The sequence below is a fragment of the Leptinotarsa decemlineata genome, unplaced genomic scaffold (assembly GCF_025532065.1).
Source record: "Leptinotarsa decemlineata unplaced genomic scaffold, Ldec_3_MD MMD2_tig00026299_RagTag_RagTag, whole genome shotgun sequence".
Classification (NCBI taxonomy): domain Eukaryota; kingdom Metazoa; phylum Arthropoda; class Insecta; order Coleoptera; family Chrysomelidae; genus Leptinotarsa; species Leptinotarsa decemlineata.
The window spans coordinates 5,250,004-5,264,111 of NW_027412676.1; the positions used below are offsets into that span (position 1 = coordinate 5,250,004).

Below are 14,108 nucleotides of genomic sequence, written 5' to 3' on the forward strand. Positions count from 1 at the left end.
TATCAATCAAACAGAAAACAACTTTTCCAAATTTGAAATATTTGAGAAAGTTATACGGAACAGCGACGAGAAAGAAATGGTAATGATTAATGTACCTTCGATATCCTGAGTAAACCAGCCGAGAGAATCGCGAGTCTCTCACCGAGCGCAACAGGTACGCTCTGTCCCTGCAACTCCCTCTTCCAGTAGTAGCCAGGGACGGGATGTCCTTGCGCGACGCACGGAAGGGTGACGTCTTCTCCGAGGACGACGCGTCGGGCATTGTACTTGTCAACGGAGATTCGAGGCTGCGTGCTTCCCTTCGGCTCCGTCACTATTACACGGCCGGGGTAAGTGCTCGTTTGTACTTCGCCTGAAACACAAAGGGCTCTTGTAATGGAGTGTCGACTACAGAATGGGAGGTCGGCCGGATATTATGAAGGAACAGGAAAAAAGTTGTTGAGTAGGAAAGGGTGTCGTTTGTATGCCGTCGTTGGACGTTTTGTTATTTGATGGTTTTTATCCCACACCTGACACCTTATATATTTCACGATTCAAATTTGCTTTTGTTCGAACATGAATAACTTCTTGGTGTTCGCAAGGGTTCAAAATATATTATGAATATTTTAAAGCGTAGAAAATAAGTGAAAATCTTGTAGCAAAATATATCTTCGAAAGTGACTGAGAATATCAGTATATTATTTAAGGTTATGAAACAAAAATATATCATTACGCAAATTTCTACAAATAACAATAGGTGGAAATGAAATATATCAAAGTACCAACAAATTCATTCTGGAAATATTTGAAATTGATTATTTATTAAAAACACGGATAGGTAGGTATATGTTGACCTGAAAATATGAAATTTTATCATTTATAGAGAGACGTTGGGTACGTCTCTACCAACCATTCAAAAGAATTCATTAGAATTTTTTTGGTAGCCATGTTTTGCAAAGTCACTGAGTTCCATAAAGTCTAAATGAGTTCAATGAATATGAATGTTCATTCTGCTGAAGGTGATTATTTCTAATTCAACTACATATATTTCGAAACTATAAAATTGGAATATCATTCGGATATGTGAGGTTTCGACTTTATTTTTGACCAATAATTTTCCCGAAAACATGATATGTGTATCAATAATGATCAATGAAATATACAAATTTCATGTAAAGCAGGCAGTTCTAGAGTCTAGAAATATAGTAGGCATTTCCTTAGTATCATATGAATATCTTGCAATAAATGAAACAGGCATTCAAAGTTACGCGGAAAATGCTGTGCTTTAATAGCTTGTATATTATTCAAAAGAATTATGTTGAGTTGTCGAATAACATGAACCGAGATCTACTTTTTGAAGTATGAAAAGTGGAAAAATATCTCATCATTGTAAGTCAAATTGAAAAATCGGCTGAGGAAAATATGTCGTTTTGAATTTTCTCTGGAAGTGGAGTGATCAATCAAAACAAATAATGTGGTGATAACTGAATGAAAACATCGAATTATACAAAGAACACTTTTCTTTATTCAGCTTGTATTCCAAACTTTCGTTATGGAATTGAGTCAGATATCATTCACAGGATTCCTACACAATACAGGGTGTAATATTAGAGGAATATATTCTTGCTATTCATTCTCATGATCAGCCAATGGAATTTTTCATGAAGCAGTGATCTGGAATTCACTGACTAAGTATTTTTACTTCACTAAAATGTAATTATATTTTTAATTTTCAAAAAAGCTTTATTTGGTCAGAAAAAAATATTCTTGCCATTCATTATTATGATCACTTAATGAAATTTCCATGTTAAGGCAGGCATAGTTGGAAAATGTTTTGTCAATTCTTATCTTCTATCACATACTTATTGTATTTTTTGTGAAAGGAATGTTGATGTGACCTCTCATATCACCAGATCTTATACTTATAAACTGTTTACTCTAGGTTTATATGAAATCAACGGGTATCAGTGTGTTGACGGTGTTGACTATTCCTCATATGTTTGAAAGTTGTTGATAATGACTTTCATCACCTGAAAAAGGTTTTATTAGGTTTGGAATCTATTGAAGAACAAATGAAAATGAATGAAGCGTTGAAATCATCAAGAATACTGAAATGATAAAAACATGTAAGAACGCCTAATTTTGAAGCAAACCAAAAAAAATTAATTGATACATGGGTTAACAATAGGGAATATGTCAGAATATATAGAAACAACACAAATAAAATGAAAATTAAAAATAAAATAAACAAGATAAATGATGGAAAATACAAAAAAAAAAGAAAGAAAAGATTCGAAACCTTTCTCAAGATCATAAATAAATCATCTAACAAAAACCTTTACAGGTGATTTTCATCTCTTTCCATCCCAAACTAATCATTACGTATTTCATCAGTTCGGACTTCCAATGTCTAATAAAATATAAATTAATATGAAATCCCTGAAAAAAAAATTAAAAAGATTAACCGAAAATAACAATTTTATTAAACAAAACACTGAAATCACAAAGAAATAACATACAAATTGCTATTTTCGGTTAATCTTTTTAATTTTTTTTTCAGGGATTTTAAATCAATTTATATTATATTAGACAAGTCCGAACTGATGAAATACACCACGAAACATTGTCAACCACCTTCAAATAATCATTACGTGTTTGACAGCAGGTACGTAATGGCTGATTCAGAATGAAGATATATTCTAAATTATAGGCGGCCACTTTCATGGGAAATTTTGAAAAATGATGAGATATTTTTACTCTAATCTTTACTGTAATGAATATGATCTCATGAATACTTTCAATTGTCCTGAAGCCAAAATCAGTGAGTGAGGATTATCTGTAAAATCGAAATGAAAATCATATTTTCAGTAAATTTATTGTTCAACACTTTGTGGGTTGGTAATGAATCTAGTTATATCCGTGAATCCACTTGTTTAAAATATTAAACTGCCATTCAGTATCTCGTAAAAGTTCAAAATGAGCGATAAAGATCAGGAAATTTGTGCTACCCCACCAGATATTACCGAGCAAGCAAATATTGCGATGAATAATTTGCTGCCAGCAAAATCAAGAGAAAAATACGAATATGATTTCGAAAATTTTATGAGTTGGAGAGAGAAAAAACCTTCGTTTTCCGAAAACGTTCTTACCGTTTATTTCGAAGATTTAGCAAAAACTTCGAAACCATCGTCATTATGAGCAATTTACTCCATGCTGAGAAGTATATCTCCTGAATATTAAGAACAATGTGGACATCAGCAAATATTCCAAATAACGTGCCTCTCTGAAACGCAAAACGCATATCTGATGGTTATAAACCGAAGAAATCGACGACGTTACTGAACAAATAAATCAATTCATCAAGGAAGCTCCAAATGGCATATTTGTTTTCGAAGGTAACATATTTCCGCTTTTTCCTTCTATTAATTTTTGCAACAATTCAGAAATACTAGGACACAACATATGATTAATGAATTATTCAACCTCACCAGCCAACAGCAAATCATATTTCATTTGCAAGACGCCTCTAAAGCAAAGCATACTTCCGTTCTGACTGACTGACTGAATGAGTTTATTATCCAAAGCCATAATCTCAAATATATATGTTGTACCATTCCTTTCCACGGTCAGTCGTAGAAAAAGTATAGTACTCACCTCGAGGATAAGGCCAATTACGCCCATTCGCTCGTGGGTAATTGGATTCTTATCATACTTGGCACGTAATATACTATTAAATACTCTTGTCTATTTGAAACATACATTGTCAACTGATTTATGTGTTGAGTTGGGCTTACGCTGATTTTGACTAACCAAGCGTCTTGATTTTGAACAGGTTGGAGCCCAGCTTCCTTACCCTTTCGGCTAATTTCTGTCGAAGAAGGACAAATGAGTATATGACTGAGGGGATATTGGCGGTATGAAGTCCCCAGACATCAGTACCTCCTTCACCGGGTACCCCTACCTGGCTGGGGTAGGATTGATGAAAAATCTATTCGTCCTTGAACGGGGGACATGGGGGCCTCATTCAACAGAGTGTCGGGTCCTTCTATATCGTGAGGGGTCGTCTACAGCATAGTCTATAACTTCCCTATCTAACGGATTTTCGTGAGTTTCCGCGCTATCAAAAACTCACCGATTCCTCGACTGAATTGAATGCCAAATGGAAGGCAGCTGCAAATCTCTGGGGTTGACTTCATTCTGCACGAACCAAGGAGCATTCACAATCATCCTCATTAGCTTATTTTGCAATGTCTCCAGAATGGAGATATTATACTTCGCCGCGTGTCCCCAGACGCCTGAAGCATACATGATGACAAGCTTGAACATCGTATTGTAGATGGTGAAATGTTCTGTCTTTCAGAATACATGGTAGAAGGCTTTCGAGATATCTAATAAAACAATGTGCACTTTTTTGTTGTTGTTTAACTCGTGAATGGTGTTTTCGACCAGCCTTACAGCCTGTTACTCATCAGTGGAGTGCTCTCTCCTGAAGCCAAATTGTTCATCAGGCAGAACATTTCGGTCCTCAACTCCTTCGTTGAGCCTTTGGAGAACAACTTTTTCAGCCAGCTTAGCCGCTGACGAGAGTAGACTGATCGGGCGATAGTTCTGTGGGAACAGCGGGTTCTGACCCTGTTTTGGGATCATGACGACGATCGCATGCTTCTATCTTCTGGGGATGTGTCTGAGGGCCAACGAACTGTTTATGATGTTCAGAAGATTCCCAACGCAATTGTCTGGGAGCATCTCCAATAACTTGTTAGTTATTGAGTCGACCCCCGGAGCTTTCTTGGCCTTTGCGGCCCTGATGTAACTCTTCAGTTCTTCCACAGAAGCTGGACGGATGTTGTCATCTTCATCTTCCCTGAGGATATGGTGAACCCGGTCTTCCAACAGCATATTGCGGTCGATGTCGTCATCGTCGTCAACGTTAAGTTGAAACTGACGTTCCATCGTGTCTGCAAAGGATAACGCTTTGTCGGCGGGGGAGTAGCACACTCCTTGCTCTCCGTGAATGGGTGAGGGAGCAGTCTTCTTCCCCCTGAGCCTGCGGGTGACTCGCCAAAGCTCGTCATCCCCATCTCCGAAGGATTCCACCTTTCGTTTCATTTCAATCACGATATTTTCCATCTAACTGACCTATAAAAAGCTATCGGAACACAAGACATAAGTATTCGAAGAGACTATTTCCTCAAGTACGTTTAACAGATCCGCGGAAAACAACTGTTCAGGAAATAAACTACTGCCGTCTGTTGAGAGACCATTTCTCTGTTTTCACAAAATTGATTATATCTTACCAGTCAGTTTATGAACGGTTCGACAAGCGTAATTCTTGTAGCCATCACCAGGACCGGCATTGCTGATGTAGAGGTCACCGTTCGCCAGCACCACGTACTTTCCCCCGATGTCCGTATTGGGGTAAATGTTTATGCTGTCGTCTTGTATCCAGGAGGTTACCATCACATACTCTGACACATAGTTGGGAATTTTGCATTTCAAGACGGCTGTGTTTCCAGCGATGACGTATTCGTCGTGCACTTGGATGTCATATTTTTGTTTGACAACTGAAACAAAGAGTTGACTGTTATTCTCATGGAAATAGTATTACAAAATTCATTAGGCACCTCATAAATTGATTTAAGAGTGTTTAATAAAGAATTGAATGATTTATTCAATTGAGGAAGAAGCTGTCGAAGATTAATAAATGAAATATCAACGTTACAGCTTCTACCTTCTAGATCAAATCAAAATATATGAATGAGTTAGTAGATACAAAATTAATGTCGAAAATGAGCAGAAATTTAAAAGTTGAATGGAGAAACTCTAAACGCGCAAGAAAATGTCTATGTTGCACTAAACCTTAAACCAAGAGGAAAGAGACGAGAGTGGAAAGAGATGGAAGCGCACAAGTGACCTATAAATAGTGTCAAATATTACGATTGAACCATTATTTTCATTTATATGCAATATTTTATGTTGATTTGTTTTCTTTGCAATGTATACATTTTGAAAAATTCATACTCATTCTTCATTTCTTGAACTTCCGTTTTTTTGTAAATTTTCTCTGATTTTTGCCATCATTACTCTTTCAACTAACTTATCCAAATATTTTGGTCTAGTTATAATTATTATTTTTTATAATTATAATATTTAAATCATTTTCATGTCATGTTTTCATAAATCATGAAATTATAAAACAACAACAAAAATTAATTGGCGCTTCGGGGCGACTTCACTGATTCCAGAGGCGCATTTGCTTTTTCAGCTGCAGGAATACCCGGAGAAACCTGTAGCAAAACACGGATATTTTTCTTTTGAGTTATTTTACGTTCACTCCGTTAACATATATTTTTATACATCCTTTATATATTTGTATGATGGGTTGCTTGTCACAGCGATCCTCGGTATGCCTAAAAACCTCGCATCTATTGGAATGTACAGAAAAATCGCCACCGTTTTTATATCAGAAACTATTTTATTGAATGGCGTTCGCAGAGAGAGATTTGTTGAAACGAAGTAAAAGTCTGTGGTTTTATTGTTACATACGCGTTATTCAGTTTAATATAATTTGCCTGGGGCCTGAAAGGTTAAATAATACTTGTATTGTGGTGACTCGTGCCTGCATCTTATTTTAGGTAGGCAATAGTAAAGCCAGTAGTGTTCTATTGTGAGAATTAATTACATCTCATTTTAGCTGTATGTTCGCGAATAACCAACCATTATTGATGCCTGTATTGTTCACTCATTTCATTCCGACTCAGTAAAAGTTCCATATTACAAGAGCAGCAGTCTGATTTTCCCTGACCACCCAAGAAAAACCCTGAGAGCAAAGCCCTTTCCTTTCCAACTTGGCGACCACCTAGTGGCTAGGGTTTTTTTATTGCTGTTTTATGATGGCCAGCTCAACATATAACTTGAGAAGCAAAGGAGGAATGAATAATCAGGAGCAAAGTGCCGAATCGACGGTAAATGGAAATTCCCACCCAAAAAATCATAGGAAAGAACAAGGTAACGATTTTCAAATTTCTATATCAACTCAAGGAGATGTTCCACCTACAACGTCATTGCCGGAGGTGTCATATTCACATCTGGGAGCGACTTCCTTGTCATTTTATGCGAACACCACTTCGGTACCACATCCAGGGGGAAACATTACAATGAGTACAGTTGCGGATCCCCATCCGGGTTTAAATGAATGTTCAACTCTATCCCAGAAGCAAATAACAGAAATTATAAGAGAAGAAGTGATACATTACTGGCTCTTCCTGAAATTAACAAAAATAGTAATTATGTTCAATACGTACCCGACTGTAACAATATCAGGGATACCAATAGGGATAGTAGTAATGTAACTGGGCACGATTTTCAATCCTTTGGGTTTAGCAGGAGAACAAAAAAATTTTGGGTTGCCTAAGAACCAAAATTCTCTGATACCAAATTGTAGTCAAATGAATAACAGACCCAGAGAGAATAATTTCGGGGATCTGAAAGCCTGTAAATCATTGCCTACCTTTGATAACGAGAGTACTTTACACCCCCTAGATTTCTTGAATTATATTGAAACATTCTTAGATGTCAGTAACGTAAGTTTCAACCAATTTACTCTCTGCATAAGTAACATGTTTGAGGGACCAGCAAAACTTTGGTTCGATGCGTTCACGAATACTTTAGTTATTTATCAATAATTTTGGAAAGCTTTTTTGGATCAGTTTTGGGGAACTACAAGGCAATTGCAACTGAAAATAAAATTGGAGTCTGCAAGGGAAAGTGACGGTTCTTTTGTGAATCATTTCAATAAATATTTATCAATGGCCAGACATTTACAACCCCCGTATAGTAACGAACAGCTAATAGCCATAATTGCGCGTCATTTTCCTCCGCACATTTCGGCGGTATTGGTAGGAACTGATTCACTGTTATCGGCAGTCGACAGATTGCGACAGGCCGATTATTATTTTAATATAGAAAAAACGAAATGGGAAGGTCATGGTACCTCCCAAAACGGTATATATAATACTAATACGTTTCCGGCGGTTAATAAAACATTTTCCAAACCAAATCATAAACATTATCAAACAAAAAAATATTTCAGTGTTAGATTCACGAAATGAATCGGAAACTGCGGAAAACTAGAGTCCATCCCAGACCTAGGCTCGAATTTGGGACGGATTTTTAATAGAGCCATTTATGTAAGTAATAATCCGGTGAATGAGTTATTAGAGAAGTGCGATTTTAATCATGAGCCAATCGATACACGTTCCCCAATCATCTTAGTGGAAATGTATAAATTTCAATTTTCAGCAATGATCGATACTGGAAGTACCATTTCCGCTATTTCTTTTGAGTTATGGAGTCAACTTTCAGACTCCCATGGTATAATACCCCATTTTCCGTGTTCAGGCATAAAAGTAGTGAGTGCTTTTAAGGCAAAATTAAAAAAGTATCGTTTCAAACATCACTCAGTTTCACGATACAAAATATCCGTTTCGCTCACGAATTCTTAGTTATTCCTGATTTGTCCTACCCAGTTACTATTGGTATGGATTTTTTGAGACTATATAAGGTATTAATCAACTTAAAAGAGAGGTGTTTGCAATTTGTTGTGAATGAAAAACTAATAAAAATTCATGAAAACAATTTTCCTCACCAATTTCCACTTCCCATGACTATGTCAGCTCTCATAAATAAATCGTATCCCAACAAAATAGGAAACGCATTTACCGGATGTCCCGTTACTGTTTGTGAAAATAATTTTAATGTTTGTCAACTGTTATTGTCTTGTGATTTACCGGAAAAAGACAAAACTTTGTTGAAAGACTACTCAAATACAGGACGATATTTTCAGATATACCGGGGCGCACGAACTGTTATGAACATTCCATAATATTGAAAAATTACAACGAATTTTTTATCAAACCGTATCCGATACCAGTAGCACACCGAGCGGCAGTTAATGAAACCATTGCACAGATGGAAACTTGGGAGGTGATAGAACGAGCATCTACACCTTACATATCTCCTCTCATGACCACTCTTAAAAAAGATGGTAGCGTTCGAGTTTGTCTTGATGCAAGACACTTGAATTCTGTTATGCAAACGGATCGTGAACTTCTATGGCGCATTGAAGACATTGTCCGTTCTTTGAATGGAAAAAAGTTTCTGTCAGAGATCGATCTTTCTAACTCTTACTGGCAGATACCTTTGAAATATGAAGATCGAAAATATACCTGATTTATCATTGGAAATAAAACTTATCAGTTTTGTGTTCTACCATTTGGGATCTCAACAGAGATTAGCTCTTTTACCGGGCAATTTCCACCATCTTTGGGGAAAAGTACGATGACTTTTTGCTTACATATATTGACGACTTGCTCGTGATGTCAGATTCGTTCCAGGATCATTTGACACATTTGGAGAAAGTGTTTTAAAGGTTGGAAGAAGCGGGTCTAACTGTTAAAGGAGAAAAATGCCGCTTCATTTAGGAAGAAATGCATACAAGCGATATCGGACTACCAACGTCCAAAAGATGTTATGGAGGTACAGAAGTTCCTTGGGCTTTGTAATTATGATAGGTGTTTTTCCCCCAGAATAGCCAAGCTGTCCGCTCCTCTTAATCATTTTTCTAAGGAAGTCTTCACGATGGCAATGGGGAGAGGTGCAGGAAAAATCAATTCAAGACTTGAAGAAAGAACTGGAATGGGCTACGTTATTATACCACCCTGATCTGGCTCTACCCTGGCATGTCGCAACAGATGCCAGTGATTATGGAATTGCAGGCCAACTTTTCCAAATTGTGGATGGGGAGAAAAAAGTCGTAGCATGGGCAAGTCGCTTATTATTGGACAGGGAAAAAAATTACAGCGTCAAAAATGGAAAACATACTTGTTGTCGAACAAATTCACATTAAATACAGATAGTAGGACGCTCACTTACCTCAATACTTGCCGCCTACTTTCGCCAAGAATAACCCGCTGGTCACTGGCCTTACAGGAGTACCAAATGGAAATTGTGTTGTAATGTAATTTCTTATTATCATCATTATTATTTCCTTGTTTCATTATTGAGAATCTAGTTCATGATTTATTTATGTTCATCTTGCAATACTTGGTTGAATTTAGAAATGTATGTTTTCCTAACAATACTTTATGAAGTTCGTTGTCGTTATCACCTCATTTTAACTTGTTTAATTTCTATTGGCTAGAATATGAAAGGTAAAACAGTAACTAGAGTCTATGATCACGTGACAAGGAACTTCATAAAAAGCGAGTGTTCTTTTGTTTGAGGGAACACTTACACTTGTATTAGCATTTTGAACAGACGACATGTAAATTGTTTATCAAAACCTGTACTCTATTTTATCTATTCCGGCGACTTGTTGTGTTTTTGTGGTGAATAGAAACGTTTTTCTGCATTGAAGTTTTTCCAACCTTTTCTTGTGACGTATGGATCTGGATAAGAACTAACTGGATCAGGCTCTTTTGGTATAAATGCTGCACCAAATGTAGATGGTTCTCGTTGAATTCAGTACACACTCGCTCAAAATCAGCGCTAGGTGATCACTGACAGCCTCAGAATGCAAAAAATTCAGCTAACAGCACTCCAAAAGTTCCATTAAAAATCCAAATTATTCACAAATATCCAAAAAAAATCCAATTCATCCCACCGCTGCCACCAAATTTTGTTGGAGATGATTGCTCCCGTTCCCACATGTGATTCACTATTGGAATTTGGACGACCAGTACAAAGTCGGCCGCCCAAAATCGGTGTGTGTGTGCAACTAGCGTTACAAGAGCAGCAGTCTGATTTTCCCTGACCACCCACGAAAAACCCTGAGAGCAAAATCCATTCCTTTACAAACTTGCAGCATCACATCATCTAAAGATTTTGATCTGCCAATGTCCTCTCTCATGAAACAAAATGTAGGGTGCCTTCAGAGGCTCCAATAAATTCAATTCATCGTCAGAACACTTAGTGAAATGACCATCGTCAAACTTAAACCAGTCCGTTTTGTCTTTGGCCAAGGCGTAATAATGACCAGATTCAACGCCAGAACCACAGTGAACAATGACTGCATGATAATTATGATAGTGGTTTGCTAGATTGAAGTGTTCATTTATTTCGAACATTCGTAAGAATTTGGTGCTTCCGTCAGAGTTTAAGTCAAGTTTGAAGATCATCAGTGTTATTATTAGATTGACTGGTACCTCAGCTATACTTATTTTCTCATAACAGTCTGTTAGTTTGGCGCATGTTTGGCAATACAGTCGATCATCATCTGTTGAAAGTTCCATTTTTAGATGATTCAACAATAAGCTTTGCACGGAATGGTTATTAGTCATATTAGGAAACGCTAGTTGAAGTTCCAGAGATTCACATACGTTTACGCTTCCTCTTGAACACTTACTACAAAGTAAACAAGTGAGGATTTTTCCAGCAAAAGATTTACAAACACAAGTCGAGATAGACTGTACGGAATCATTCAATCCAGAGCGGTCAGAAGTATTGATTCTGCTATTGTTTTGCTCACGGAGAGTATTCCCCAAGAATTCGGAACAATCCTCTTGTTGTCCAGAAGAGTATCTAGTGGACTTCAAAGACTCCAGGAATTCGGTTGGAAGAAAAGATGATATATTCTTACGAAACTGCAGCTGCATGAAGAGGTGTTTGAGTTTGGTAAATAAGTAGGAAACATTATCGTTGTCGTTCATCATTAAAATCTCGTGCTTGAAATTCTTCGTCGTGAACAACACTTGTAAAATGTTATTCATGTAGCAAGTGTTTCCTAAATTATCTAATCCAATTTTATTCTCAAGATTTTCAGAATAACTTTCTACTGATTCGTAAGGAAAAATATGTTTCGCAGAATCTGCATAAGAACCATTTCTGAAGCTGCAATCGATCCTTCGAAATGATGATCACTTGCGAATTAACCTTGATAGGAGACTGCTGAATATCCACATATTATATCGGCTTGTTTCGAAGATAATTCAGTTCCATACTGAAATAAGGGCAATGCATGATGTCATCAAAATTATGTGAAGGGAGAATAGTTCGATGGACCGAAGCAGCATTACCACGTTAAATAGCAATACTAATTCTTTCTATTAAAAAAGAGGTAGAACCGTGGTCTTTAGTTGCTTGGCCTATACTCCTTCCAACTTCATGAACGAATAACAGAGACTCTGGCAGTGAGCAACAAAATTTAAAACATGTTATTTTTATATATATATATATATATATATATATATATATATATATATATATATATATACATATATATATATATATATATATATATATATATATATATATATATATATACATATATATATATATATATATTATATATATATATATATATATATATATATATATACATATATATTGGGCATCGTCAGTACCTTTCTTGTTTATGAAACAGATTTCTAATTAGTCAAAATTAAATTGGGTGAAGAGTGCTCCCCAATGGCATGTGTTGTAGTGGTGTGTTTGTTATGACACTATGTAGTTTCCCATGAACTTACACCGGCCTCCAAATACTTCCCCGCCGAGTAGGAACAGTGTGACATCAAATATTTTTGAATTAGTATCTTGAACTTATGGGTAGGTAGTTTCTCAATATGAACTGTCAAATTATTATATAACTTCACGTCTATTGTATTGGGTTCAGAAGTCAATAAACGATGTCGACTTTGTCAAATCAAGTTACAAATTCTTATGGTATAATTGTGATATGAAATAATTTTTTAAGTTTTTCTTTATTTCTATAAATATCCAGCAAACAATTGAGGATGTAAATACACGATAAGGTGAGTATTTCTAGGTTTTCAAATATGGGGCGGAAACTGTCACTATATGTGGCTGTAGATATTATTCGTAAAGCTTGTTTCTGGTGTCTAAATTCTCACAGAATATATAGCGTTTCCTCATAGAGTTACACCGTAATTATTGTGAGAGTGAAGTAAGCCAAAGTAGGCTGTTTTCAAAACTGCCAGGTTAGCAAATTTGCAAATTTTTCGTAACATTAAGAGAGTTGAGTTTAATTTTTTACTTAGGTGCTCAATATGCCACAAGTCTTTAAATTGCTTGAACAGCGGAACAGTTCTGTTTGAAGCCGAACTGACCTTCGTGTAGCCTTTTGTGCATAGTAAAGAACGAAGTTAAGCGGCTTTTTAGAATAATTTCAAAAATTCTACAGAAAATTGGTATTGTCAATATTGGACGGTAATTGTCAATGGCATTTTTGTCATCTTTTGTTACCTCAAGTTAGCTTGAATTCATAGATAAAATGATTAAAGAGAATAGTCAAAGGTTCCAGATGAAAAAAACAAGTACTCTTCATTATTTTGCTCGTTATTTCGTACATATCAGGGCAAGATGAATTTTTAAATTTTAGAATGGCCTCAAGAGCTGGCGCCCCAGTTGGAGTATTTGAGAATTCTTCCTCATTGCATATCTACAACATAAAATGAACCAACATTCAAAATTTCAGCCTCCGAAAATATAGCGGTACGAAGAAACAGTGATGAAAAGGTAATTTTCATATGTGAACGAACACACTCCTATTATCCCCAGGGGGGAACCCCAGCTATGAACTTCAGAAATATTTTCTTATTGCACTTCTTCAATATAAAACGAACCTACATTCAAAATTTCAGCCTGCGAAAATATAGCGGTACGGAGAAACAGTGATGAAAAAGTAATTTTCAATTGTGAACACTCCCCTTTTACTCCCACGAGGGGAGCCCAGTTGGAATATCAGATAATCCTTCTTTCGTGTACATTTAAGACCTGAGGAGCACCTATATACCAAATTTCAGCTTCCAAGGAGTCACTAGTACGGAGAAACAGAGATGTACGTGTGTCAAGTGAGTGACTTTCCCATTCATAAGTATAGATTTTTAACCATTTTCATTTTCAAAATAATCAGTTGTTTCGATAATATGAAAATTTTCAAAACTCAGAAGATCTGTCTTGAATGCATTTATTGATTTCAGTGCATTCTTCCTTAGCTAGTGAGAAGTACTCACTAAAGTATTCAGATACTTGTTATTATTCCATTTTGTGCCTCATTGATGATGTTTTCTCTGAATAATTCTTCATTTTGTTTCTGAATTCTGTAATATTGG

General features: G+C 36.2%; 1 protein-coding gene across 2 annotated transcripts in view; it reads right to left on the reverse strand.

Annotated features, from left to right (window-relative positions):
- Positions 1–14,108, reverse strand: part of Dscam4 (Down syndrome cell adhesion molecule 4) — a 585,723-nt gene that overhangs the window by 132,867 nt on the left and 438,748 nt on the right. For both annotated transcript variants that reach the window (XM_074180747.1, XM_074180746.1), the window contains exons 4-5: positions 5,277–5,543; positions 96–352 (exon numbers count right to left, since the gene is read on the reverse strand). In XM_074180747.1, coding sequence (XP_074036848.1) covers positions 96–352; positions 5,277–5,543 — 524 coding nt within the window. The remainder of the gene's footprint in view (positions 1–95; positions 353–5,276; positions 5,544–14,108) is intronic.